Source organism: Lygodium microphyllum, chromosome 1 (assembly GCF_053477565.2).
Source record: "Lygodium microphyllum isolate KBCC chromosome 1, Lygodium_microphyllum_v1.1.10, whole genome shotgun sequence".
Lineage (NCBI taxonomy): Eukaryota > Viridiplantae > Streptophyta > Polypodiopsida > Schizaeales > Lygodiaceae > Lygodium > Lygodium microphyllum.
The window spans coordinates 70,285,424-70,311,148 of NC_141135.1; the positions used below are offsets into that span (position 1 = coordinate 70,285,424).

At 40.2% G+C, this 25,725-nt stretch overlaps 2 protein-coding genes across 2 annotated transcripts; one reads left to right on the forward strand and one right to left on the reverse strand.

Moving 5' to 3' along the window:
- The first annotated feature begins 19,709 nt into the window (after nucleotides 1-19,709).
- Nucleotides 19,710-20,458, forward strand: LOC148041233 (uncharacterized). The gene is made up of 3 exons (XM_087680566.1): nucleotides 19,710-19,917; nucleotides 20,176-20,225; nucleotides 20,350-20,458. The coding sequence occupies exons 1-3, from the start codon at nucleotides 19,885-19,887 to the stop codon at nucleotides 20,456-20,458; spliced, it is 192 nt and encodes a 63-aa protein (XP_087536692.1). The 5' UTR covers nucleotides 19,710-19,884.
- Nucleotides 20,459-20,840: 382 nt separating this feature from the next.
- On the reverse strand, nucleotides 20,841-24,474 carry LOC148041234 (tropinone reductase homolog At5g06060-like). The gene is made up of 5 exons (XM_087687769.1): nucleotides 24,245-24,474; nucleotides 22,519-22,726; nucleotides 21,983-22,205; nucleotides 21,380-21,486; nucleotides 20,841-21,220 (listed from the first exon to the last, which is right to left on the reverse strand). Exons 1-5 carry the CDS (start codon nucleotides 24,334-24,336, stop codon nucleotides 21,029-21,031), a joined length of 822 nt encoding a protein of 273 aa, XP_087543895.1. The 5' UTR covers nucleotides 24,337-24,474; the 3' UTR covers nucleotides 20,841-21,028.
- Between the last annotated feature and the right edge of the window lie 1,251 nt (nucleotides 24,475-25,725).

Below are 25,725 nucleotides of genomic sequence, written 5' to 3' on the forward strand. Positions count from 1 at the left end.
GAACTCCATCTGGCAAGGAATACATCATAATGGGTATGGACTACATGATGAGGTGGGCAGAGGCTTCAGCAACTAGTAGAATCACAGTCCAAGAAGTGGAAAATTTTGTGTTTGCAAATATTTGTTGCAGGTTTGGCACACCTTTGGAAATTATATGTGATCGGGGTCCTGGTTTTAGGGCGAACCTAGTAGGGGAGCTAATGGAAAGGCTAAAAATCAAGCACAGGCATTCTACTCCCTACTACCCATAGTGTAATGGTTTGGTCAAAAAAGTGAATGGACTGATTTGTAAGATAATTACCAAGCAAGTACACATGCACCCCAAGAACTGGGATAAAAAATTGAGTGCAGCTCTTTGGGGCTATAGGACTTCATTTAGAACCTCACTTGGCTATACTCCATTTCACATCGTCTATGGCCAAGAGGCTTTGCTTCCTATAGAGGTGGAACTAGCCAGTTTGTGTGTTTTAGTAGCCAATCGAGAGAAGAATCAAGATAAGAAGTTAGAGGATATGATCTTGGATCTAGAGAGGCTGGAGTTACACAGAGAAGCAGCAGTCCAACACTATTCCATGCAGGTTCAAGAGAGAAGGAAGACATTTAATAAGAAGTTGGTTAGCAAACACATAAGGGAAGGATCACTTGTGCTACGTTATGATAACCGCTTTGATAACAGAAAGGATGCTAAACTTGTGTTCAAGTAGGAAGGGCCATTCATGGTCATAAGGAGATATCCAAATGGCAGCTATAAGCTAGGTGACATGGATGGGAAGGTTCACAAGACAAGGGTAAATGGATGGTGACTGAAGCCTTATTTTCAAAGAAACATGAACACTTTGGAGCAGTCATTCAATGAAGAGCCACCAATGAGGGGGTGCAGTCCTCCTTGCTCTATTGGACCATCATTATCAAGCTAGAGGCATGAATACCTCTAGCCTAAGGGGAGGGCTAATGATCCGGGTTTTTTACAACCCGGATTACTACCACAAAATTTGGCCAAAGCCCCTATCAAGAGCTTACCATATCACTTTGGGTTTACTCTTCAAGCACTAGGTATGCTACATTGCTTCTCGATTATGATAACTCTAGTAAATGGGGGGAACAAGTTCTTAGGAGGTATGTCAATGTAAAGGGTAAAAGGGATGGTTATCTTAGTGAAGATGAAAATGGATTACACCTAGGAGTTGAGTGAGTGCATATATTTTTTCAAAGGACTAGCCTCCAACTACACACGGGCTCCGTCTGCATCACTAAGATTTGGAATCTATCACCATCATTAGAGGACACCTCACTCTAGCACACAAGTCAATATCCACATCATGGTATCACTTGAATCTTGCACAAAAGCTTACAAGCATGGACCCCTTTTGTCACATGCTTATATGTATTTATATATATATATATATATGGGAGACTAAAGTCAAAGTAACTTTTGGAAACTGTTTTTTATAATCTCAATAACCCCCAAGAAAAAGTGAATTTCAAGAAAATTCCCGCATTGCCCGATTGGTTTCAACCTGGTCTACAAAGTTGCAGAAGAAACTTTTTTCAGATTCTTCACGGATTTGAAGTTACGAAGGCGCAGACTACTAGCTATATACAATTTGCTTCTCTCTTTCACCACACCAACTTTCCACTCTATCCTTCTTGTAAATATATTATAATAATGTGCTTTGGGAATCCACCTCTTGTAATCTAGCTCCGTTTCTCTAGTTTGTCTACCACTACCCTTGGCTTCTTGCATGATAACCAAGGTGGGGACTTGTCCCATCCACTATTTTTCATATTTTCAAAGATGCCATACATCATCTAGGATTATGTTAATCAAGAAGATTAGCTTAATCTAATCCCTCATGGAGGCTATATAAAGAGCCCATGGAGAATGAAGGGGAAGGAAGGAGAACAATGACAACCCCATGAGAGCACTCTAGAATACCCTCATCTCTTTGAGGTGAGCTATGAGTGAGTTTTTTTATTATGTAGCATAATGGCAAGCTTCCTCTACCTCTTCTCCTATTATCTCCCTCTCTTCTCATCTTCTCATTCCATGTAGCATAATGGCCCTATTATCTCCCTCTCTTCTCATCTTCTCATTCCATGTAGCATAATGGCAAGCTTCCTCTATCTCTTCTCCTATTATCTCCCTCTCCTCTCATCTCTCTCTCATATTCTAATATGGTGTCTAGTACATATATTCTCTCTCGTAAATTTGTGTCTTGGTTCTCTTGATTCTCTTTGAGAAAAGGGATGTCCTAGCCCATCCTCCCTTTGGCTAGGTGGTGCCCCTCTTTAGTTCTCTTAGTGAGGATTGGAGGTTGGATGGGTAAGAGGCAACCCGTTCATCATTTCAGCCCTCAATGGCACGACTCCAGAGGAGAGGTATACTGGTAGGAAATCAGATATTTCTCATTTGAAAATTTTTTGTTGCATTGCCTATGTTCATGTGCCAGATGAGTTGAGATCCAAGTTGGATCCAAAAGCTAAGAAGTGCATCTTTATTGGTTACTCTCTGCAGGGTAGAAAGGGTATAGATGCTATAACCCTTCTACTCGTAAGTTTATAGTGAGCAGAGATGTTGTTTTTTATGAGATGAGTAGCTGGTATAAACCAGTAAATGTGATTGATGATGTAGATGTACAAAATGGTAATGCTGCACAGAATTCACAGCAGCAGTCACAAAATATTAGTGGACCTGGAGTGTCCTCTAGTAGTGGTTCACATTCTTCGCCATGGATAGGTAGATTGAGATCAGGAGAATCTCCTCAAAGCAATGCAGATAGTGGTATGCAAGTTTCACAAAAAGAAAAAGAGAAGGTAGATCAGCCCATGTTTGATGTGAATGCAGGTCACTCTTATGTGGATGGTGAATCCAGTGGCTCAGAACAGAGCATTGATGATGAGTTGGGTATTCCTTCTATTGTTACACCTGGAGTAAGGAAGACCATGGATGTTTTGAGAGCACCTAGGAGTGAATCTTTTTTGCGCAGGTCTACTAGAGCTAGGTATCCCGTGGATAGGCTGAAATATGATGGATTTACAGCCATTCACTATGCCTATATGGTCAAAGTGATACAGAAATCAGAACCCACTTCTTTTGAGCAAGCCATGGGAAAAGAAAAATGGGAGAAAGCCATGGATGAAGAAATGGATGCCTTGGAAGCAAATGCTACATGGGAATTGGTACCTTTGCCTAAAGATAAGAATGCAATTGGTTGTAAGTGGGTTTATAAGGTGAAACACAATGCAAATGGTTCTGTGAATAGATACAAGGCAAGATTAGTAGTCAAGGGGTATGCACAAACATATGGCATTGATTATGAAGAAACATTCAGTCCGGTTGCAAGAATGGCAACCGTAAGAGAAGTCATTGCTATGGCTGCATCAAAGGGACGGTCTTTATATCAGATGGATGTAAAGAATGCCTTCTTGCATGGTGATTTGCAAGAAGAGATCTATATGGAGCAGCCACCAGGTTATGTGTATGCTATTCATCCTAAGTTTGTTTACAGGTTGAAGAAAGCCTTGGATGGCTTGAAGCAAGCACTTAGAGCATGGTATGACAAGATAGGGCAGTATCTTATCACTATTGACTTTCAGATTTCCAAGGCAAATTTCTCACTTTATGTGAGAAAAACAGAGAAAGGTATTATGCTACTTGTCATTTATGTTGATGATTTGATTATGACAGGTGATAGTGATGAAGATATCCTTCATGTGAAAATACTATTGAAGCAGAAGTTTGAGATGAAGGATTTGGGAGAGCTGCGTTATTTCTTGGGCATTGAGGTGATTAGATCACCAAGTGGGATATGGCTCTTGCAGAGGTAGTATGGATTGGACATGTTGTCCAAATATGGGATGACAGGCTGTAAGCCTATTTCAGTTCCTTTGGAGCAGAATGTAAAGCTGAGCGCAGATGCAGGTGAGCTTCTGGAAGATCCTACTATGTACAGACCCATAGTAGGAAGTTTGATTTATATGACTATTACCAGGCCAGATTTGAGCTATGTTGTTGGATTGGTAAGTCAATTTATGCAGGCTCCAAGGAAACCACATTTGGATGCGGCTAGACGCATACTCATGTATGTAAAGTCCACATTGCAGTATGAACTATTTTATGAGACTGGGGTTCAGATACAGTTGCATGGATACACTGATGTTGATTGGGCTGGTAGTATTTCTGATAGACGATCTACCAGTGGATATGTATTCTCTTTTGGGAGTGCTGCAGTCACTTGGAGCAAACAGCCTACAATTGCCTTGTTGAGCACAGAGGCTGAGTACAAGGGTGCAGCAATGGCTACATGTGAGGTAGCTTGGTTGCATAAGCTACTTTATGATATGCATCAGCCTACAGATGGGACAGTTGTCATTTATTGTGATAACATGAGCAGTATACACTTGGCAAATAACCCAATCTATCATGCTAGAACAAAGCACATTGAGGTGCATTATCACTATGTGCGGGAGAGGGTTTTACTAGGTCTTATTGATCTAGTTTATGTCAGCACAGAGGATCAGGTAGCTGACATATTCACGAAGGCATTGGGCGCAAAGAAGCTATGCAAGATCAGAGACGTGCTTGGTATGCAGGAATTGGGGTTAAGCTCCAGGGGAAGTGTTGAGATATCGAGCTCCACTCGAGATATGCCAGGGTGACCGTTGTGCATTTATGTCACCAACTTGTTAGCTGCAGATGTGGTTGGTACACCACCCATAAATAATAGCTAGATGACAGTTATCCTTATCCACTCTAGTTCGTGGCTCGGTTAGTATGCCACCTTAGTTAGTTGAGTTTGGCTTGAGACCCACATATAGGGTTCTTCTATTTTCTTTTGTACTTGAGTTCTTTTGTCTTACACAACTAAGAAGAGGAAAACTGTTTTCAGTCTCCACCTGTGTGTGTATTCCCCCATTGTGCAAGCAAGAAAGCTACAAGTGAGACTCCTTCCTTCTCTCCCACAATCTTGACATGAAAGGGCACCAGAGCCACTACAATGTCTCTTCATAGCTCACTACTATTACTATCACTTCAATCTTCTCTTCAGTCTTCAGCGGCTGCTTCTTCCATTTGTTTTAACTCTTTTGAACTTAAATTTATCCTTTTCAAAAGCTAGAAAACTTTTCCAAAGTCACACATACATTCTACAGAACACTTACAGAAGATCTACAGAACAGAATAGAACAAGAACTGAGCAGAGACAGAGCCTCTACAGAAGGTCTACAGTGGGTTATTGAAGGTCATCAAAGAACAGTAGATCCTCATAACTCATACCAAAACCATTCCAAACTATCAAAAACTATTCAATAAGCTTTTAAAAGATTTTAACCTTCGTCAATCATCAATCCATGCTTCATACAGAAGAAAATCGTAACAAAACAGAAGCTAAACAAAAGGTATCAGAACCAATCAGAACCTCAAGAGAACCTATCAGAACATCATAGAGATTCATATTTTCACTAAGAATCATCATAAGCTTCCAAAACATAATCAAGATCATCCAAAACACTCTCAAACACTTCCAAAAACAACCAAACATCACTCAAAATCCCAAAATCAACCATTTAGACCTTAAAAACAACAAAAATCAGTCAAAAATTCAGTCTTTTTTCACTCTCAATAGAGACACACGAGAGGCATCCAAATTCTTACGGTTTATCTCTTCTTGCAAAAGAGAGCTCTCAACATCAGATAGCTTCAGAGTAGTGGCAGAAGCACATATGGCAATGCGGAATACATCCCAAGTCTCATTAAGAGTTCCAAGCAAGAACAACAAAGTGACATCCTCTTTGAAATCAATGCCCTGCGAAACCAAGTTCTTAAGAATAGTATGAAACTGGCTCAAATGAGCTAACATGGTCACATTTTGTTTCATGTGGATATCCATAAGCCATTTTAGCCAATACATTTGACTTGCAGGGCTTCGCTTATCATAGAGGTTCTTGATCTTATCCAAAGCTGCAAGCACTCTGTGCTTCCTCAATCACATTGTAATGCACCTGTTCAGTGAGAGACAAGATGAGAGTGGACTTGCATAACTCATCAAGCTCCATCCATTTGTCATTAGTCACAGTTTCAGGCTGCTCTCCACTCAACCTTAGTGGCTTTATCTGTGATTTCTGCACCAATACCTACCAAACTTGGCTCTTCCAATACGCATAATTAATACCATCAAGCTTATGATGTTGAAGATAGCAATATCATTGGTAGAAGATACCATACTACAAGCTGAAACAGTGCAGACAGTTCAAAACTGCTTTCTCTAAATTGTAAAAAATAACCAAAAAACCACCAAAACCAAGGCAAAATGACAAGAAACGAGTATATAATGATGCTTCCCACCAAGTTCCATCAAAAGTACATCAAGCCAGGATGATTCAACATGAAAAATATATGACAATCCAAATATATATGCTTGCTGTAATTTATGACCGCAGTGTACAATGAGAGCTGGCACTAGGCAAAACCCAATATTCAAAGTCAATCATTGATTATCAATGCAAAATCAGCATCAAGCAGACATAAACAAGCATGTAACAATCAAACTGACATGACCCAATACCCAAGCATGTCAGACAAAGTCCGTCAATAAAGTCAGTACGCCCCCCAATCAACAAGGCAAAATATACATACCACTGCCAAGACCTAACACAAGTCGGTGTCTATTCAGTGAATACAAAGTTGAATTAGCCCAAGTACATCTACACGGACCAAGGCATATCAACCGTACATCATCCACAAGGAGATCTCGATCTCAAAGATCCAAAAGCTCAATATACATAACCTACAATGCTCAATGTTTGTCTGATAAGCATACAAAGACGGTCCCACTGGCACAAAATCTGTAAGTGTCAAGAAAATAAGCTCAAACAAAGCATGTAAGAGCACCAGTGATGGAGTATCCAAGATAAAACATCAATAAGACATCCAAATCATATGAGCGATCAAGTATCCAATAACAGCATCTAATGTCATGAAGACAATCCCAATCAATCTTTGATGAGCCAAAGCAAGACCAAAATAAGCTCTACAATATCCAAATTCAAGCCCAAACAAAGCTCCAATAGCATTCAAGTCCAAACAATGTAACTATAATGTGCAGGTAACATAAGCATCAAGCATGTACCAACGAGTCATACATAGACCATAGATATAGCCTCTATCACAAAGCATGCTACTGTAGACCAATGTCAAGTAAATGCCAACAATATGGAGCTCAAACAAGGCTCAAAATACATTCCGGAACCATCCAAAGCATTTTCCAACCTTCGTTTGCATCCCAATAGTCATATGAAACACCCGTGACCAATATGCAAAACATAAAGTGGCTAAATAAGCTTCAGCCTTGGAGTGTACAATAGTGATTCACTGTGTAAAACTGAGTATTTAATGCCACTAAATCAGCTCCAAATGATAGCCAATCAAAAGGTATACATCCCCCTAATATTCAGGGACCATTTGGGACCAAACGGGCATCAAATGTCAATGCTTTCCAAGCATAAACATAAAGTGTTGATGCAACACTATTTGTGGATGCCTGTGGGCTGTTTTAAAAAATCCTAGACTAAGGTAAATCAGTCCACAAATCAATGCCAATGATAAACCACCAATGCCAAGCATCAAGGGGGGTGTTCCCAAGTGCCAAATGAAGTGTTTTCAAGCTGCCAATGAGTGCCAAAGGAAAGCCGAAGTAAAAAACAAATTTTTGCAGGTCTTCAGGCTGGCCCAAATAAGGCTGATGTTGTTGGGTATGGTACTGGTCTACGTGGAATTAATGGGGTAGAAGGGGGGCTCAAGTAGGGCCTAAAGAAGGCCTACACAAAGCCTTGTCAAGCCTAATCAAGCAGGAGCCAAGATATGAAATGGGGAAGCTCCAATGGTTGAGCTATGGCTGCCCCTTCCTGTTGTACCCTACAAACTGAAATAAACACTCACAAGAATGCTTCAATACCTTTTAAGGAATGCCCTAAGGGTGCCCAAATGGGCCGGGTAGATGCCCGAGAAGTCAATCAAAGCTCGAAGGAGTCAAATATGGCTGCCAAGAGTGAGAACCAATGGTGTAGAGATTCGAATGAATGCCAACCAAGCTCGAATGCTCAAGCAACCATGCTCTGATACTAGTTGAAAGGTGAGAACAATCGAAGCTTGCACGGGAGAGCTATGGCAAGAGAGCAAGAGCAAGAGCAAGAGAGAGAGAGACTCACAATGTGGGAACTCCAATAGTCACAATGTGTGACTGGCCTTCCCTTTATTCATCTGTCACTAAAAGAATAAAGAATAAAGTGACAATGATGGGTGCCCACCGCCTGCAATATGCAGGCGGCTAGGACCCCCAACATGCAATAGCATAGACATCATGCACATCAGAGATCTTAGGATAAAGAGAAGAGAAATGCCAAATGTGTAACCCACTAAGCAAAGCTCAATACATAACCCAAATGCATTTAAATATCATTGACAGACATAAGTGCCAAGTCCAAAGTAAGTGATCAAATTAGTCCTATGTAGGGTAACCGCATCCAATACATATCAAGAGAGCATGTATATGAAGTAAGTGTGCAACGGTCTCAATGAAAGTAAGCTCAAGCTTAACTACATAAATCCAAATCTCTGTGGAATATCCAAAGTAGTGTAGGTAACTCCCAGTACTGGAACAAAATTAAATGCCAAATGAGCAATGCAAGCTCAAAACATCAAGTACATGACATCAGAGTATCCAAGATACATGAAGCATAAGCCAAGAGCATAAAATCTAATAGATTCATCAAGCCCATAACTATTTAAGCCACTAAAATAACCAAGGCATGTAACCAAATCAAAGATCAATATAACAAAGCTCAGGTCTCAGTTCAAAAGCATGCCATAGCATATCAGGAAGTATACATAGCAATAGAAATAGTGGTATATCTACTGAGAGTATCCCGTAAAGTATTAGTGAGCATTAGGCATAAGACTTTTACTGATAAATGCTTTTTGCTTTGTTAGTACAACAATGAAATGACAATAAAATCTTAGCTATCACAAGCTCAAATCAATCCCAAAAGCATAACTGTACTATCCAAGCACCAAAATAGCATCCCCAAAGCATCAAACATGCATTACAAAATTTACTGTTCGTTTTCCAAAACTAGAAAATTTATTTTTTATGTGAAATAGAGAATACAAAACTATATAAAATTAACTTTGAGGACCAAAATTTATAGCTCTCATCGTGCTCTTCATTTCTAGCTATAGAACATCTAAATCTGATACCATGTGCAAAAGTTATAGCCAAAATACAATAGTGGGGTCAAGCTACCATAGTTGTCTATGCTTCTATAGTATGCTTTGTATCTACTTGCGAAAATGATAAAATGGCTACTCCTCAACTCAATAAGCACTCAACAAGGCTCAGCTAAGCCTTGGGAAGCTCCTCAACAAGCAAGTTGGACGAAGAAAATACACAATGTATAAATTGAGAGAAAGAAACAATGGCTGCCATGACCTTGAGTTGAAGCTTTGAATCTGGGGGGCTGAAGCAAAGGATCAAGATACTCCTTAAATAGTTGGCTATGATACTAGTTGACATGTAGAGCCTAAGTGGAAGCACACAAGCATAAGCAAGAGCTATGGCAGATATGATGTAAAAGAGAGCGAGAGAGAGAAACATCATATGTGGGAACTCCAACATTCAGAATGCGTAACTAGCCCGTGCTTTGGGAAGTCAAGCATCATATCACTCTTATAGCTCTATGGCTTACATCACGCATGAGGCAGAAGCATCATTCCTTAGCCAGACATAAGGGGATTGATTAACATGAGGATTAAGCTAGGTGTCCTAATAATGCTTGTGTAGATCTAAGAAGCAGAGAAGCTAATGTACATATAAATGTATGTATTTGTGTGTGTGTGTGAAGGGATGCAATGCGAGTATTTGTGCACATGCATTCACACCTTCCTTTACAGGCTGTTTTACTACATTTACACCTCGAATGTGGTTGTGAAGTTTACAAATGTTGAAGTTATTGTGTAACATAGTTGTTTATTGGTTACCACAAGTTTGATGTAATGTTAGTCATCCATCAGCAATAATAAAGGCTATAGATGCCATCCTGGTTATGTCACTCACCACAAACATGGATCTATGTTAATGTATGTTAGATTGGCAAGCAACAACATCCATCTAGAGTGTTTTTGGATACAATTCTCCTTTTAAGTTGTGTGCACATACATAGCCTTGCCTCCAACCCTAATGGTAATACATTCTAACGTCACCAAAAGTGAAGTGTGCTAGAATCTAGACTACATATAAATACTCCAAAGTTGCAATTCATTATTATCTTCAATTTTATAGCTTAATGCTATGGGTAATGGAGAGGGCTTTCAAACTTGAATACTTATACCTTGGCTTTTCAAAGGCCTTTGCAATCTGAATCTTTCTACCTTAGATTATAAAGGGCCTCAAAATCATGATCATTTTCTTAAAGCAACTTGGCATATTACAACTCAATTATTTTGTAGCTTATTACTAGCAAAATGGGAAGTTTTGAGAGTATTTTATGCACAACACTTTTTGTTTTATTGTAAGTGTAGAGGCATAAGTCTTGAAATTATACACACCACATCACCCATTTTGGCAAGATCGTATGAGATCCAAATCTCTTGAAGTTAAAAGACTAGAGAACCCTTTTCTCAAAGCAAGAGCTTGTAGCATGCTGAATGTTTATTGAAATCAACGTCTAATGTAAGTTAATTTGCCAATTTTCCAAACAATGAATAGGAAAATGCACAATTTAGGTTTCGATTGTAAGATTTAGCATGGTAGTTAATGGCATAGGCCCTCTATATTTTTGTTTGTATAAGTAGCTTTACAACAAAGAATTTAGTACCTCAACTTACATGAAAGATGATTCACGCTATAACTTTCTAAGTTTGATGGCTTTTGTCATGGACATGCCATGATCAAGTGTATGGATTGATTTTTACTCATGCCATATGAATCACACCCCATGCGAACGCACCCTTAACAGGACATCGTCGAGCCAACCATGCAAACCCATCCTTGCCATGTCATCATAGAACCTTCTAGAAGATATGCCATGTCATCGCTTGCATCATCGATAATGTCATCGTGGAACATTCTAGAAGATCTTCAACTACCCTTTGACACTTATAAAAGAAGGGGCTTGCCATAGAGCTCCTCATTTTTGCCAATGCCAGTCTTGGGAGCTCAAGGAGTCGAGACCTTCAAGTAAGTAACTTCCAGTTCCAATTCTAGTTCTTGTCCAGTCATGGTATCCAGTCTTGTCTTGTCTTCCATTATACTCCTATTGTCTTGTCACTTTGTAATCTCATAGTACGAGATCTTGTCTAGTACTGCCTTGTATCTTGTTCTCATCCCTTTCGAGAAAGATCTTGTAATTCCAATATCTTGTATCCATATCTACGGTCCTAGGTTTTAGGATCCTTCATATCATATCAAGTCCTATTTTCTATACCTATGGTCCCGGATTGTGGGATTTTCTGTATCTTGTTAAGTTATCATTGTACCTTGTGCCCCTACATGGGATTATATTGTAATTAGAATTCTTGTAATAATTTTTGCATCTAGTCTAGTCTCTTGAGCACAATCTAGTGCTCCCATCATAGTTTGGCAAGTCTACTTTCTAGCCCTACTGAGAAGTATGGAGGTACCCTTGAAAGAATCGTGGCCTCCCTTCAAAACCTCCAACAACAAATCCAAGTCTTGAATGAACAACAAGTGCAACTTCAAATAGAACACCCTATGCATCTAGATTCTGCACTTCAAGAGATGTAAGACCAAATCCAAGACTTGCAGAACAACAAAGAAAGTGATCAAATGATTATGTGTGTTTATAAACCTCCAAAAAGAGAACCCAAGATTAGAATGCCAAAGAAGTTTAATGGTGACCACTTGAAGTCTCTCGAATTATGCTTCCAAGGTGACCACTTGAAGTCTCTCGAATGATGCTTCCAAGGTGACCACTTGAAGTCTCTCGAATGATGCTTCCAAGGTGGGATTCATTGGGACTTTACTTTATGGTCAAGCTTTATCATGGTCCGCTGCCCCAATCTTGGAAAAGAATATGCTAGTATTTCATAACTTTGAGGTATTTCTTTGTGAGCTCACTTCCACATTTAGAGATGCAAACATTGGTTGAGTACCAAAAATAAAACTTCAAAGATAAGACAATGTAATCGCCATGCATCTGCTTATACATCTGAATTTGGGCAATTAATCTGTGGCCTCACTTGGCATGAGGAGTATTTTATCAGCCAATTGAGATGGGGTCTTCAACATGACATCAAGGACCTCATGCTCACTATGCCTGAGGCAAGAACACTCAACGATTATATCATGCAAGCCATCTAGTGTGATAATAGATTGTTTGAGAGGAAGTAAGAAAAGTGAGAAGAATTAAGGCCTCACCAATGGAACCCAGGCCCAATTAGAGAAGAAAACAAGTCCAAACCAATGCAAATAGATAATACCAAATTGCATCCCTTGACTCCACAAGAAAAGCAAAGATGAAGGGAGAATCACCTATGCCTATATTGTAAAAACCCTAGACACATCGCCCTAAATTGCCCAAACAAGAGGGCAAGAACCCCAAGAGTTTTTACAACCACCCTCGAGCAAGAAAACAAGGATGTCCGGTTGTGAATGAGACCATACAACCGGACCTTGATATAAGAAATGGTCTCTTGATTCCAACAGCACCCATGGAAAATTTCATTGTCACAATCCATATGATCCTACTAAGAAAGACCCTTTCCCTCAAAGCCTGGTTGACTTCGGGGCCTCTGCATGTTTCACTGATGATAGCTTTGTGAATAGATACCAGATTTCAGTACTCCAAAAGATTAATCTTGCACTAGTTGAAGTCGTGGATGGAAGACCTCTAGCATTGAGAGATATTACCAAGGAAACCCAACCACTCAAAGTAACTCTTTGTGATCACAAATCTTGTGTATGCTTTAATGTCATATCAAGTCCCACAAATCCAATCATCCTTGGGATGCCTTGGCTAAAGAAACACAACCCAAAAATTGATTGGGTTAAGCAAAATATTACACGTCATGAAAATTGAGGAAAGTCGGTATATCTAGGAGCCAAAGCCTTTATGCAAATAGCAAGGTAGGAACTCACCTACATGATATATCATATACCAACTCAAGAATCTAGTAAGGATGAGTCAATCAAGCTACCAAGCTAGTATCAAGATGTCCAAGATGTCTTTGAAAAAAAGAATGCAGATCTCTTGCCCAAGTACAGACCATATGATTGTGCTATAGAACTCCGTGAGGGGGCTCAACCACCTTTTGGACCCATCTACAAGCTATCCCTTGATGAACTAGTAGCTGAACTACACAAAAACATTGATGAGAACTTAGCCAAGGGGTTCATTAGGCACTCAGAGTCTCCTGTTTTGCTGGAGCCCCAATTCTATTTGTATTGAACAAGAAAGACGGGTCACTTCAAATGTGTGTGGATTATCGAGGACTCAACAAGATAATAGTCAAGAATCGATACCCTTTGCCATTGGTACTAGAGCTCTTGGAACTCCTTGGAATAGCTAAGATCTTCACAAAAATTGATATACAAGGGGCTTACAATCTTGTATGGATCAAAGAAGTAGAGGAATGGAAGAGAGCCTTCCACACAAGGTATGGTCACTTCAAGTACATTGTTAGGCCATTCGGTCTCACCAATGTTTCTACAAGGGGCTTACAATCTTGTATGGATCAAAGAAGTAGAGGAATGGAAGAGAGCCTTCCACACAAGGTATGGTCACTTCAAGTACATTGTTAGGCCATTCGGTCTCACCAATGTTCCTATAGTGTTTCAAAATATGATGAATGATATATTCCGAGAGCATCTAGATGATTTTGTAGCTATATACTTGGATGATATCTTGATATTATCAAAAGAACTAAAGGAGCATGAGTACTATGTAACATTAGTTTTGGAAAAGTTCAACAGAAAAAGGACTATATGCGAAACTTGAGAAGTGTTTTTTCCATCAAACAAAAGTGGAATTCTTGGGGTACAATGTCTCCCAGAGAGGAATCTTCAAGATTGAGACTATTCTTGACTGGTAGACACCCACATGTGTCTATGATGTCCAATGTTTCCTTGACTTTGCCAACTTCTATAAGATATTTATCAAGGAATACTCAAAGATAGTCACACCACTCACTAGACTCATAGGAAACTCAAAGTTCTCATGGACCCCAAAAGCTGAGAAGGCCTTCCAGACCCTGAAGACCGCTTTCAACACTGCCCTAATCCTAGTCCACCCAGATCCTACCAAGCCCTTTTTCTTGGAGATAGATGCATCAAACTATGCCTTAGGAGCCAACTTGTCCCAACATGGAGATGATGGTCGTATGCATCCGATGGCATTCCACTCAAGGAAGATCTTCCCTTTTTAGAGATAAACTATGAGATTCTTGACAAAGAACTCCTTGCTATTGTAGATGCCTTTGGCTTGGCGTCATCATCTAGAGGGTGCAGTCTATAAAGTTATCATCTATACAAATCACAATTATCTAGGTTTGACTTTGACATCACCTATTGCCCAAGACGCCAATAATACCAATCAAATGCTTTATCTAAAAGATCCTATCTAGTACCTAAGAATGGAGAAAAAGCTTTTGATCAACAACGAGCAATACTACTCAATCCAGATCACCTCTAACTAGCAACCATCTCCAGTTGTCACCAAGACTATTCTACCTTGATCTAGTTAATCCATGAAGTCCTATTGATGCATGATGATTTGGCCAACAATGTCAAGAGAAAAAATCAAGAGGGGAAAGAAAATGAAGTTTGTGAGTTTCAGGAAACTAATGGATTGTTATACTATAAGGATCTACTTTACATCCCTCCAGGAAAGTTGAGACTCTGGATACTCCAACAACGCCGTGACACCTCAACACAGCAGGACACTTTGGAGTTAATAAGACCTAGAGCTTATTTCAATATATTTTTGGTGGCCCCAGTGTGGAAATAAGTTAAGGAATATATAAAATCATGTGATACCTACAACAAGACCAAGATACCTCATCACAAACTATATGGCCTCCTACAACTCTTGGCCATTCCAACACAATCTTGGTCTTCTCTGTCCATGGATTTCATAACAAATCTTCCCAAATCAGAAAAATATGACTCTATTCTTATGGTGGTAGATAGGTTCACAAAAATGGTACTTTCATCCCTACCACCAAGACCATCACAGGCGTAGCTACTGCTAGACTCTCCTTCAAATACATTTTCAGATTACATGGATTCCTAGATGACATCATTAGCAATGATTGGGTTCCCAATTCATATCTAGTTTTTGGGAGAGCCTTTGCAACCTCCTTAGAGTCCAAGTTAAATTATCCACACCCAATCATCTACTGATAAATAAAGTCTTGGAGCAATATCTCTATTGCACCATCAACTACCATCAGAATGATTGGTATGAGCTCTTAACCTTTGTAGAGTTTGCTTATAATAATAGTACCCATGTAGCTACCAAGCAAACTTCTTTCTTTGCAAACTATGGCCAACATCCAAGGATGGATATACATCTCTCCAATAATGAAGTAAAGAACCATGTCACCTGAGATAAAGCTCAACACCTAGTAGATATATACCAAGAACTCAAGCAACAAATCCAAAAGGCTCAAAATCAATACAAGCATTATGTGGACCAGCATCGTCTCCAACATCCAACATACAAAGCCGATGATAAAGTATGGTCACTCAGGCAGCATTACCTCTAGACATCAAGGCCCTCCACCAAGCTAGACCACCAAAGATTTGGGCCCTTCACTATCGTAGCCCAGATCAACCTCAACTCCAACTCTATAGCATCATGAAGATCCACCCAGTCTTCCATGTTTCCTTGCTTGAGCCATACCATAGCTCACCACTAAGGGCGAAGAGATCTAATCCTCCACCACCTGCCTAGAATTGAAGACCATGAAGTATTTTAGGTTGAGCATGTCTTAGACTCAAGGATCTCCTGAGGTTGATTGGAATACCTTGTTCTCACTGGAAAGGATATGACATCAATGATCGCACTTAAGAACCTGTAGAATATCTCCAAAGGGCACCTCTCAAAGTTAAAGAATTTCACAAGAGAAATCCAACAAAATTTAGACCAAACCACCAAGCCACTCCTCTTGGAACTCGTCGCTAGAGGAGGGGCTGATGTCACGGACATGCCATGATCAAGTGTATGGATTAATTCTTACTCATGCCATATGAATCCACACCCCATGCAAATGCACCCTTAACACAGGACATCCTCCTCGAGCCATCCGTCACTAGTTCCTTCGGTGGACCGAAACAGCAGATAATCTGCTCTAAGAGGAAACTTGGAGTCTCTTTTGCATTGTCCTGCCTCGTCGCCCGCACTTCTGACCATTTTGTGAAATAATCAATTGCTACTATAATGTACCTCTTCTGAGTAGTAGACGACGGGGTAATCGGATCCACAAAGTCAATGCCCCACTTCTCAAATGGAAGGATAGCAACTTCAAAGAAAATCAAGTCTATACAAATGGATAATGGAGGGAGTATGTTTCGCATGAATTTACGAATTATTGCCTTGATTTAGGCATCATCCATTCGTTTACAACTCCCTATTCCCCCCAACAAAATGGCATAGCCAAAATGAAGAATTGCACCCTACTCAATGCTACTTGTGCCATACTCCAAGTTGCTGGTGTTTCATTGGCCTATTGGGAAAAGGCCGTTGCTATGGCCAATGATGTTCAGAATCACCTTCCAAGTCATACACTCCCAAATGTAACTCCATATGAGCGTTGATATAACATAAAACTAGATTTGTTTGCATTACGTATTTTTGGTTCCCCATGCTATGCCCTAATTCCCAAAGAAAAGAGGCACAAGTTGTCAACAAAAGTAGAACAATGTTTATTTGATGAATATGGTGAACAATTTGGGGTTAAAACATACAAACTATATAACCCACAAAAGTAGAGATGTGGTCTTTCATGAAGAACCCCTCTTAAGTCTTCCTTCCGTGGTGGATACACCAATGAACATCTACGAGCCAACACCATCAGTCCTAGCCCTTATCTCCTCCAAATGGACATCTTGTCATTGTTACCGCTCAGCCCTTGCCATTTACACCCTCATGCAGACATGTGGCTTCACATGTTCGGTGCTCCTTAGCAAGTTGCCCTTACAGTCCCACTTTTACTTGTCTACAATACCCCTAAATTTGGTTGAAATAGTGGGCGGCCACCTAATTGTAATATTTCCAATGATGATGGTCCATGTGGTGTTGACTCTTCAACCACATGCTCGGAGCCCAACCAAGCCAAATCAATAATCCACTCCTCTCATTTTGGTTTCGATCATCTCCCTCCACGCAACATGTAGTAGACTCGTACCTTCCTGTGGATAATACTTCAAATTCTACACGATTTTGCATGATCAATGGGGGGAGTTGAGTTATGTTCTTGGCATGCAAAATGGCGTGGTTGACCCTCAAAGATGCTTCATATTACACAACAAAAGTATGCTGAAGATGTCTTAACAAAATACAATGTCAAGCACTCAAATCCTTCAAGTACTCCTTTACCATTGATACACACACACCTTCAAAAGACTGGATCCTCAGTACAATAGTGGATAAGAAGTGAAGAGGCTACATAATACAAGAGGATACTTGGTAATATGCGTTATCTGGTTTTATGTATGAGATCTAATCTAGTATTTTCCTCCGGTTTACTTTCTCGATACATGCACATGACCCTACTGATCAACACATGGTGGCCATGAAGAGGTTACTTAACTATGTATCTAGTACCAAGAATGTAGGCATTAATTACCGTGGGGGATCAAGTACTAAAATCACAATACATGGCTACTGTGATGCTGATTGGGCATTGAGTCTAGTACTAGACTTTCTACAGGAGGGTATATTTTTCTCATTGCAGGGAGAGCCATATCATGGAGAAGCAAGAGATAAATGATTGTTTCATTATCCAGTTGTGAGCTAAATACAAATCATCTTGTGATGCAGCAAAAGAAGTTATTTAGCTTGGAAATTTATTTAAGGAATTGGGAATTCTAGTTCAAAAACCATACACAATCTGGTGTGACAATATAGCAACAATAGACACATCAAAGAAATCAAAGCAATCAGAAAAACTAAAGCATATGGACATTCAAGTCCATTTTATTTGGCAACAAGTAGAAAACCAAATTATAAATCTAGAATATGTTCCAACAGCAAAGGATGCAATTGATTTCATCACAACGTCCCTCTCAAGGGATAAGCTATAGGCTTGCAATGCTCTGGCTTGATTGGAACAAATCTAAACTTTCTTTTATTTTATGGGGGGGTATGAAAAAGTTTAAAATATAACATATAAAACCTTATAAATAATGCTAAATTAATATAGTCGAATAGTCTCACTGCATTGATCAACCGATTGTATGGACACGACAGCCCTGTAAGTCACTCATCTTTCTTGTTCGTAGTTACTAAGTTTAATTAAAATGCATTATTGTATGGTGGATTGATGTATAGTTGTTTCTTTTTTTGTAGAGTTCGTTCGATGCTCCTTTGCGGCGGGACAAGGTTTCGGATGGCGATGATCTATAGCTCACCCTTGGATCCCTGGAGCTCACATACTTTTCTTTTTTGGTTACGTGATCTGTGTAGATATTTTCTATGTAGTAGTAGTAGTATCTTGCCATGATTGTACTGGTCGCTTTCATTACATGATCATGTATTTATTTCATATATTAGTGTTATGATTTAAATACACTTTTTCTTTATTTACACAAGCATTGTACACATTATTGAAACTATTTTGTATAGCTCACCGTCTTGCCACAAAAAAATAAATCCATGTTACTGTCGCTATTAGCGTCGCAGATTTACTGCACGTCGCTATTAGCGTCGCAAAATGTGTCGCAAAGCGTCATTAATAACGACATTGATACCAACACAAATAGCAACGCTGATAATGACGCTAATACCGACTATTCTATGGCATCACCAATAACGACGTTTCTTGCGACGATGGGGGCAAATTTCTTTATGAACATTTTCGTCGCTTTAAACGTCGGTATAAGGCCTATATCTTGTAGTGGACAGAGAGTTGGGTCGCACTTGAAAAGGTGTGACCCTTTTGGTCAATTGTCGACTATATTTAATTTAGCATTATTTATATTGTTTTATTTTAAACTTGCCTACAAGTAAATCTAATTGTTTGCTTGAAGTGGCTTTCCAAACCCACATCAGCTTACGGATTGTCGACTTTGGGTAACAGTCCCTCCACTTAGTTAGAAACTTAAAATGAAGATCAAGTTTGGCCTTCTGAAAGTCCCTTTGCTTCTTCATCTTTATTGCAACTTTACCCTTATGATTAACTAAGCTTCTCCAAACTTCGATGGGCTGGAGTGTATGTGTGGGTGGATGGCCAAGAGTCTTACTACTTCCTCTAGCTAGGCCCTCTCTTCCTCCTCCAATCCAAATCACTCTATAAGCATATCCATGCTGCACATCTCTCCTTCCTTTTGGTCCCAAACGTCATGCCATTTAAGTACCTACCCCCTTCCGAGCTATCTTTCTTGCCAACTTTGGAATCTCATTGATTTGGGGGGAGCTAGATACCATAGCATGTGGGAATGTCCAAATGCACTAGAACAAAGAGCCATAACCCCGGTGATGTTCCTCCCACTTCCCTCCCGCGAGAACTGCGTTTTGAATTGCTGCTCTTGTAGTGATAATTGTCCATGGCTCATCCGACTCCATCCTCATCAGTAGCTTAAACGAGTATCTTGGATCTTCTCTAGCTCTGTTCCACCGTTCCAAGTGGCCTCCGTCACCATACCCCATGGCATGCCATTTCTCTTTTGTACCAAAGGACCACAGGTAAGATTTGAGCATCTTCTCTAATCTTTCACTTTGCCTGTTTGTGGACGGCGTCACTGCAGATGGGATTAGCTCCTTGTAATTTATAAAGCCTCCATGTCATAGTCAACAGCTCCTCTAGAAGGCAAAACTCTCAGGCAATTTATCTGGAAAACGACTCAGCATACAACCTTATCTAATCTCCAAGTTTCTTAAATCTGCTATACCTCAAGTCTTCACGGTTTCTGGTTTCTTACAATCTGATACGGAATTGATCAGATCGGTTGTTTTGGAGGGCAGGATGAGAGAGACACTGGAAATCTATGGATGTGAGTGCTTCCGTTGTCCTTAAAACATCAATTAACAAAACCTGCTGTGACTGTCTCGTGCGTAGCCTTAGATACATTCAGTTTCTGCATGTATTTGACATTGGTGGCCTTGATTGATGTTCAGGTTGGAGATTGAAGGAAAGGGCAAGGATTGGATGAGGGACCAAACAGACTCCAACACATTGATACAGGAGTTTCTCTTCACAGCCATGAAAGGGTCTACACAGGGGTAGCAGTAGGACAACCGGAGGTACGTTCATGTGTCTGCAAAAGTTGGGCACGTTGATGGATTTGCTTCATTGCTACGTATTCAGTTTTGCTTACTTTCAACCTCAGCTGTGGACCTCTGCCCTTTATTACTTGCAGCTATGTCTTTGTGTTGTAACTCAAGCAACCTGGGAGACCTCATCTGTTGTCGGTCATGGCAAAGCAAGGGGTGGAAGAACATCTATGCAGACATCATTTCATGTGTCTCCATGTTGGTGGAACCAAGCATAACTCTGAAGTGGTTAAGGACAATTTCCTACCCACATCTGTGCATACTTTCCTTACAATAAGAGCGGTAATCTTAGGAGTCACGGTTAAAGCTTAATTTCAAAAATTAATTTACATGATGGGATTTACTCACTCAGACTTGGTTTTCTTTAGTTGAGTATTGATTTATTGGTTTTTTGACGCTGTATTGGTCATCCTGGCAAATGACATTTTCGTCATAATTTGAAGGTCTTGTTCAGGAATAGGATTAATCGTAAATAGGTTTTCCTCTAGGAAGATAAACAAGGGAGGTGGGCTATCTGTTTATATCATACATTCAGGTCCTGGAAGAGACCCCTGACACTTAGCCCTCCATCAACCAACAGGGTGTCTCCTGTGCAGAAAGATGCACAAGGCATACAATAGAAAGCCATAGCTGCAGCCACCTCACAAGGCTGTCCAGGACGCCCAAAAGGAATTTCCTTGCACACAGCTCGTCTCATCTCCTCGTTGCTTAAATACTGCGACCACACACATAAAAGAGATGTGATATAAGAGAATATAGTCTGCAAATAAATTTGAAGCAGACAACAAGACAACAATCGGAGAAACATACCAACTAGACAGGAACTAAAATCAGGAATTATTGAATTTACATATCCCATTTGCACATTTTATACCTGGTCTGTCAAGTCTGAGTGCACAACTCCGGGGGCAATGCAATTCACTCTGATGCCATCTTTTACCCACTCTTTTGCTAAAGCTCTAGTGAGTTGATTTAATGCAGCTGCACAAGCATCAAAACCGAACGAAAATAGTGAATCCAAGAACCTAGAGACTCAATGAACTTACTAAGGCATCATTAGTGGTCAGCAGAAATTGAGTTTTGAGGTTTATTGAACTATAATATGATGTATATAGACATGATATTGGGCTTGTCTTGCTCTCCCATCTATCTTGAAGAGTATAATAACTGTATGCATGTATCTACCACGTGAGTCAGGAGACTCCATGAGAGTTGAGGAAGGTGAGCTTTGATATTTGACTGTTGTGTAACCATTTTACCATCTAGAGCATATTAATGATGTGACACATTCATAAAGATGCAGTTACAAAAGGAGACTTAGCAACGTAACACCATATATAGAAGTTCTTAGAACCCATACATACTCACGTAGGTGCTCAAATAAATGTGATTGAACAAATTTACTGGATGAGTCTGTATCTGCGAGTTCTATGCATGGATCACTACAAATGCATGTTTTAGGTCCACGTTTGTTAACCTTTAGTCATACAGTACAAAGAGGAAGGAGCAAAGCCCAATGGTTGAAATGCCGCTATGGATGAATTGAAAACGATGCTGCCTCCGCCGGAAGCTTGGAGCAGTGGATGTGCAAGTTGGGACAGATGGAGAGCTGATTTGAGGTTTATGGAGATGGCAGAGTGGAACTGCTCCTCTGTCACCTCTTCACAGGGTCCATACACTGGGGTGCCCACGTTGTTGATCTGTGATTTGATAAAAAGACATGGACGATGGTAGAATGGCAGCAACTTAGATGAAAGCGACGATGGAGCAAAAAAAACAGCCATCTATAATAAAGAAGAGAGAAGCCATAAGAAAGACTGTCAAGCTACTCCTATGTCAAGAAAATGGTTGGACATTGGTAGAATTTTGTAGATAAAAGAATACTAATGATAAAGAAATTTATTGTTCCCCGGCAAAGAATGCCAAGGGTAGAACGAAAAGAATGATGCTGTGATTCTGCATGGACAAGAAAAGACGAAGAATGCAGGGGAGGACTAGTATTAGATGCTGTACCAGGATGTGGAGCTTGCCTCCGAAATGATGAGAGACTCGGTGCATGAGCTGGATGCGAGCCTCGCGGGAAGACACATCACACACGCAGCCTGCCGCGCAAAATCCAGATCCCCTCCACTCCTCCAAGCTCCTCTGCAAACCCTCCTCAGAGCGAGCACATGTATACACTGATGCCCCCAGTCTCAGGAATTCTTCTACTACAGCTCGCCTGTTTTTCCCACGACGAAAGGTAGCACAGTGATTATTATTATGACATTAACCTTGATACCCAGAACTGCATTAGCCTTCATCTCATAACGTTGATACCCAGAACTGCAGTATTATTATGACATTAACCTTGATACCCAGAACTGCATTAGCCTTCATCTCATAAGCCGAAACATTCATCATGCTATGCTATCATTGCCATCGCTTCTGAATGTTCATCATGCTATGCTATCATTGCCATCGCTTCTGAATGTTCATCATGCTATGCTATCATTGCCATCGCTTCTGAGTGTTCATCATGCTATGCGGTCATTGCCAGTAACGGCATGCTCTTGTGATGGCTGGAGTGCACTTTCGTTTAGAGCAATTGACATACCCCAAGACCACCAAACTTTACTCGGGACACACACATGGGCTCTAATCTCCCTTCTGCTATACTATAAGCAAATATCTTATCGTCTGCTTCTCATTGCTGGGAGCTAATCATTCATGGAAGAATTTTATGACGTACTTTATGCATATATTCTACAATGGTTGTGCTTAAAACCACATGACAATTTAGGTAAAGGGGCCAATAAACCTACACCCTTCAAAACCAAAATACACACCACCCCCATTGAGTGGTAATTTCGCCCAAACAATGCCTCATTTTCAGCCAAACTATGGTATAGATTTTTATATGTTAAACATAGGTTAGTGTGAGTAAAATAGTTGAGCTTCATAACTTTTTAAATCCTAAATGTTGTAAAACCTCAGAACAGCAAATCCTTGGAGTGTCACACCATTGGCCCCTTCTTATTACTATTTTGTGACCCCTTCATTTATAGCTAGCTATGCTTGATGAAAATGGGAAAATGCCCGAACTTTTTGAATTTGAATGTCATATGATGTATAATTTAGTTTAATTGTTTCAGAAGAATTCTTTGAGAGAAGTTAATGTCACTCTATAATTGGCCTATTTACCCAAGGACCTGTGCATAAATATCACGCTAACAACCATGCGAGACCGAGATAAGACCATGATCCTAAGATGATCCGAGGAAGGATTGTACAAGCAAGGCAACACTACTATGAAGGGAAGTAATAGTGGTCATCCCACAAGGGCTTTTGCGATTGAGGCTATCCTACATTGATACAAATGGAAATCCTAAGCTCAAAGGACCACAATCACATACATCAATATAATGCATATACATTTATGGATGTTTAATGTATATTTGTGACTTATATGCTCATCCAAAGTTTGATGTCGTAAGCCAATTAAAGGTGTGATTCATTCCCAAGCATGTCAAATTAACTCATATGATTATCATATGAACTAGATTATAGAATTTTCTCTTTCATATGAACTAGATCACTGAATTTCTCTTTCAAAGTTTACCTCCGCCTCATACAACTGGACTCCCCACCCCCAATAGAGAATTCAAGAGCTCTGCTATTGTATGGCCAACCCCAAAAAATGATAGGAAAGGAGTACATGTTAACAAAGATGAGGGTAGTTTAGTAAAGAGTTACTCGCCCAATGCCTTTGGTTCCACCAGTGACAAGCGCGGTTTGCCCTTGCAAGCTCCATCGAGGAGAAACACTCGCAGAAGAAGAGGGGGCTGCCATATCTGCGATTGGAGTAACGACAATCTTTGGTTTTGACAGAGAAGAACAACACAAGCATATCAGCAGCTCAAGAAGAAGAAGACGGGAAGGAGAGAGAGAGAGAGAGAGAGAGAGAGAGAGAGACGGCTGCGTGCCTCGGCCACTCAACTCCGTCGTCAAAATTCACGATTTAAATTTCCATGCATACATTGAGACTTCCTGTTTTGGACTCTACCACACCAAACCTACCCAGCGAAGCCTACCACACCAAACCAAACCTGACAAAAATGCAGCCAAATCTACATGGCACGCATCCCATCAATCCTAGCCTTAAATATTTATACATCATCATGAGCGCTTTGAGAACTCAGGACAACCGTTTCTCTTTTTCCACCACAATATGTCATTTCCAAAGCATTTTTAATTATTTTTCTTTACCTTTTTGAAATTATCTTATTATGTTCATAGGTGCAAGCGCAGTGCACATGTGACACGAAGGTACGCTTAATTTTCAAGCCTCTCTCTTTGCTAACTGGCTCCCTTTTTTCTTCTTTTTTTTTCAGGTAATTTGGACACATAAGAATTCAATTCCCATGTTGATGGTGAAGAGAATGGTATTTCTCAACCCATGTTCTCTCAATCCGCTTACTATCCCTTCTCGACCTCTTGTTTCTCCATGCCCCCCAATGGCTTCACCACCATGTTAACATGCCCCTCACCTACTTCCTCCTTCTTTAGAACCCCGCCCCCCCCCCCCCCCACACACACTTGGCTCTTAAACCACCAAGCCCTTCTCCTCAACCACCTCCTAAACCACGGACCTCTTCTCCTCAAGCATTTTTCTCTACTTCACAAACCATGGAGAATGGTCCTAGATCGAATCATATGGCTTCTCAACCCTCCAAACCTTCAAAGAAGAAGGTTCTAAAGCTCAATAATGAAGTAACAAAATGTGCCTCATCAAAGAAGCAACGTACCACAAAGAAGAAAGGTGTAGTGGACCTCATTGATGATCATGACAATGACACCAAGGGGAAACCTCGAAAAACAAGGTGTGAAACTTTGGGCCAAAGTAGTAGACAAATTGTCCTCTACTTACCATGACTTAGACAAAGACGTTGAAGCATGTTGGAAAAAGTGGGTTGCAATGTTAGGCCAATACATGATTGATAAGGCTCGTAATTTAATGTTTGGAAACAACAAATGGCACACTTGCAAATTGTCCTCTACTTACCATGACTTAAACAAAGACATTGAAGCATGTTGGAAAAAGTGGGTTGCAATGTTAGGCCAATACATGATTGATAAGGCTCATAATTTAATGTTTGGAAACAACAAATGTCACACTTGCAAGTGGTATGATGTGGTGGATGAATACTACCATAATAGGGCATCCGTCAATTGTGTCTC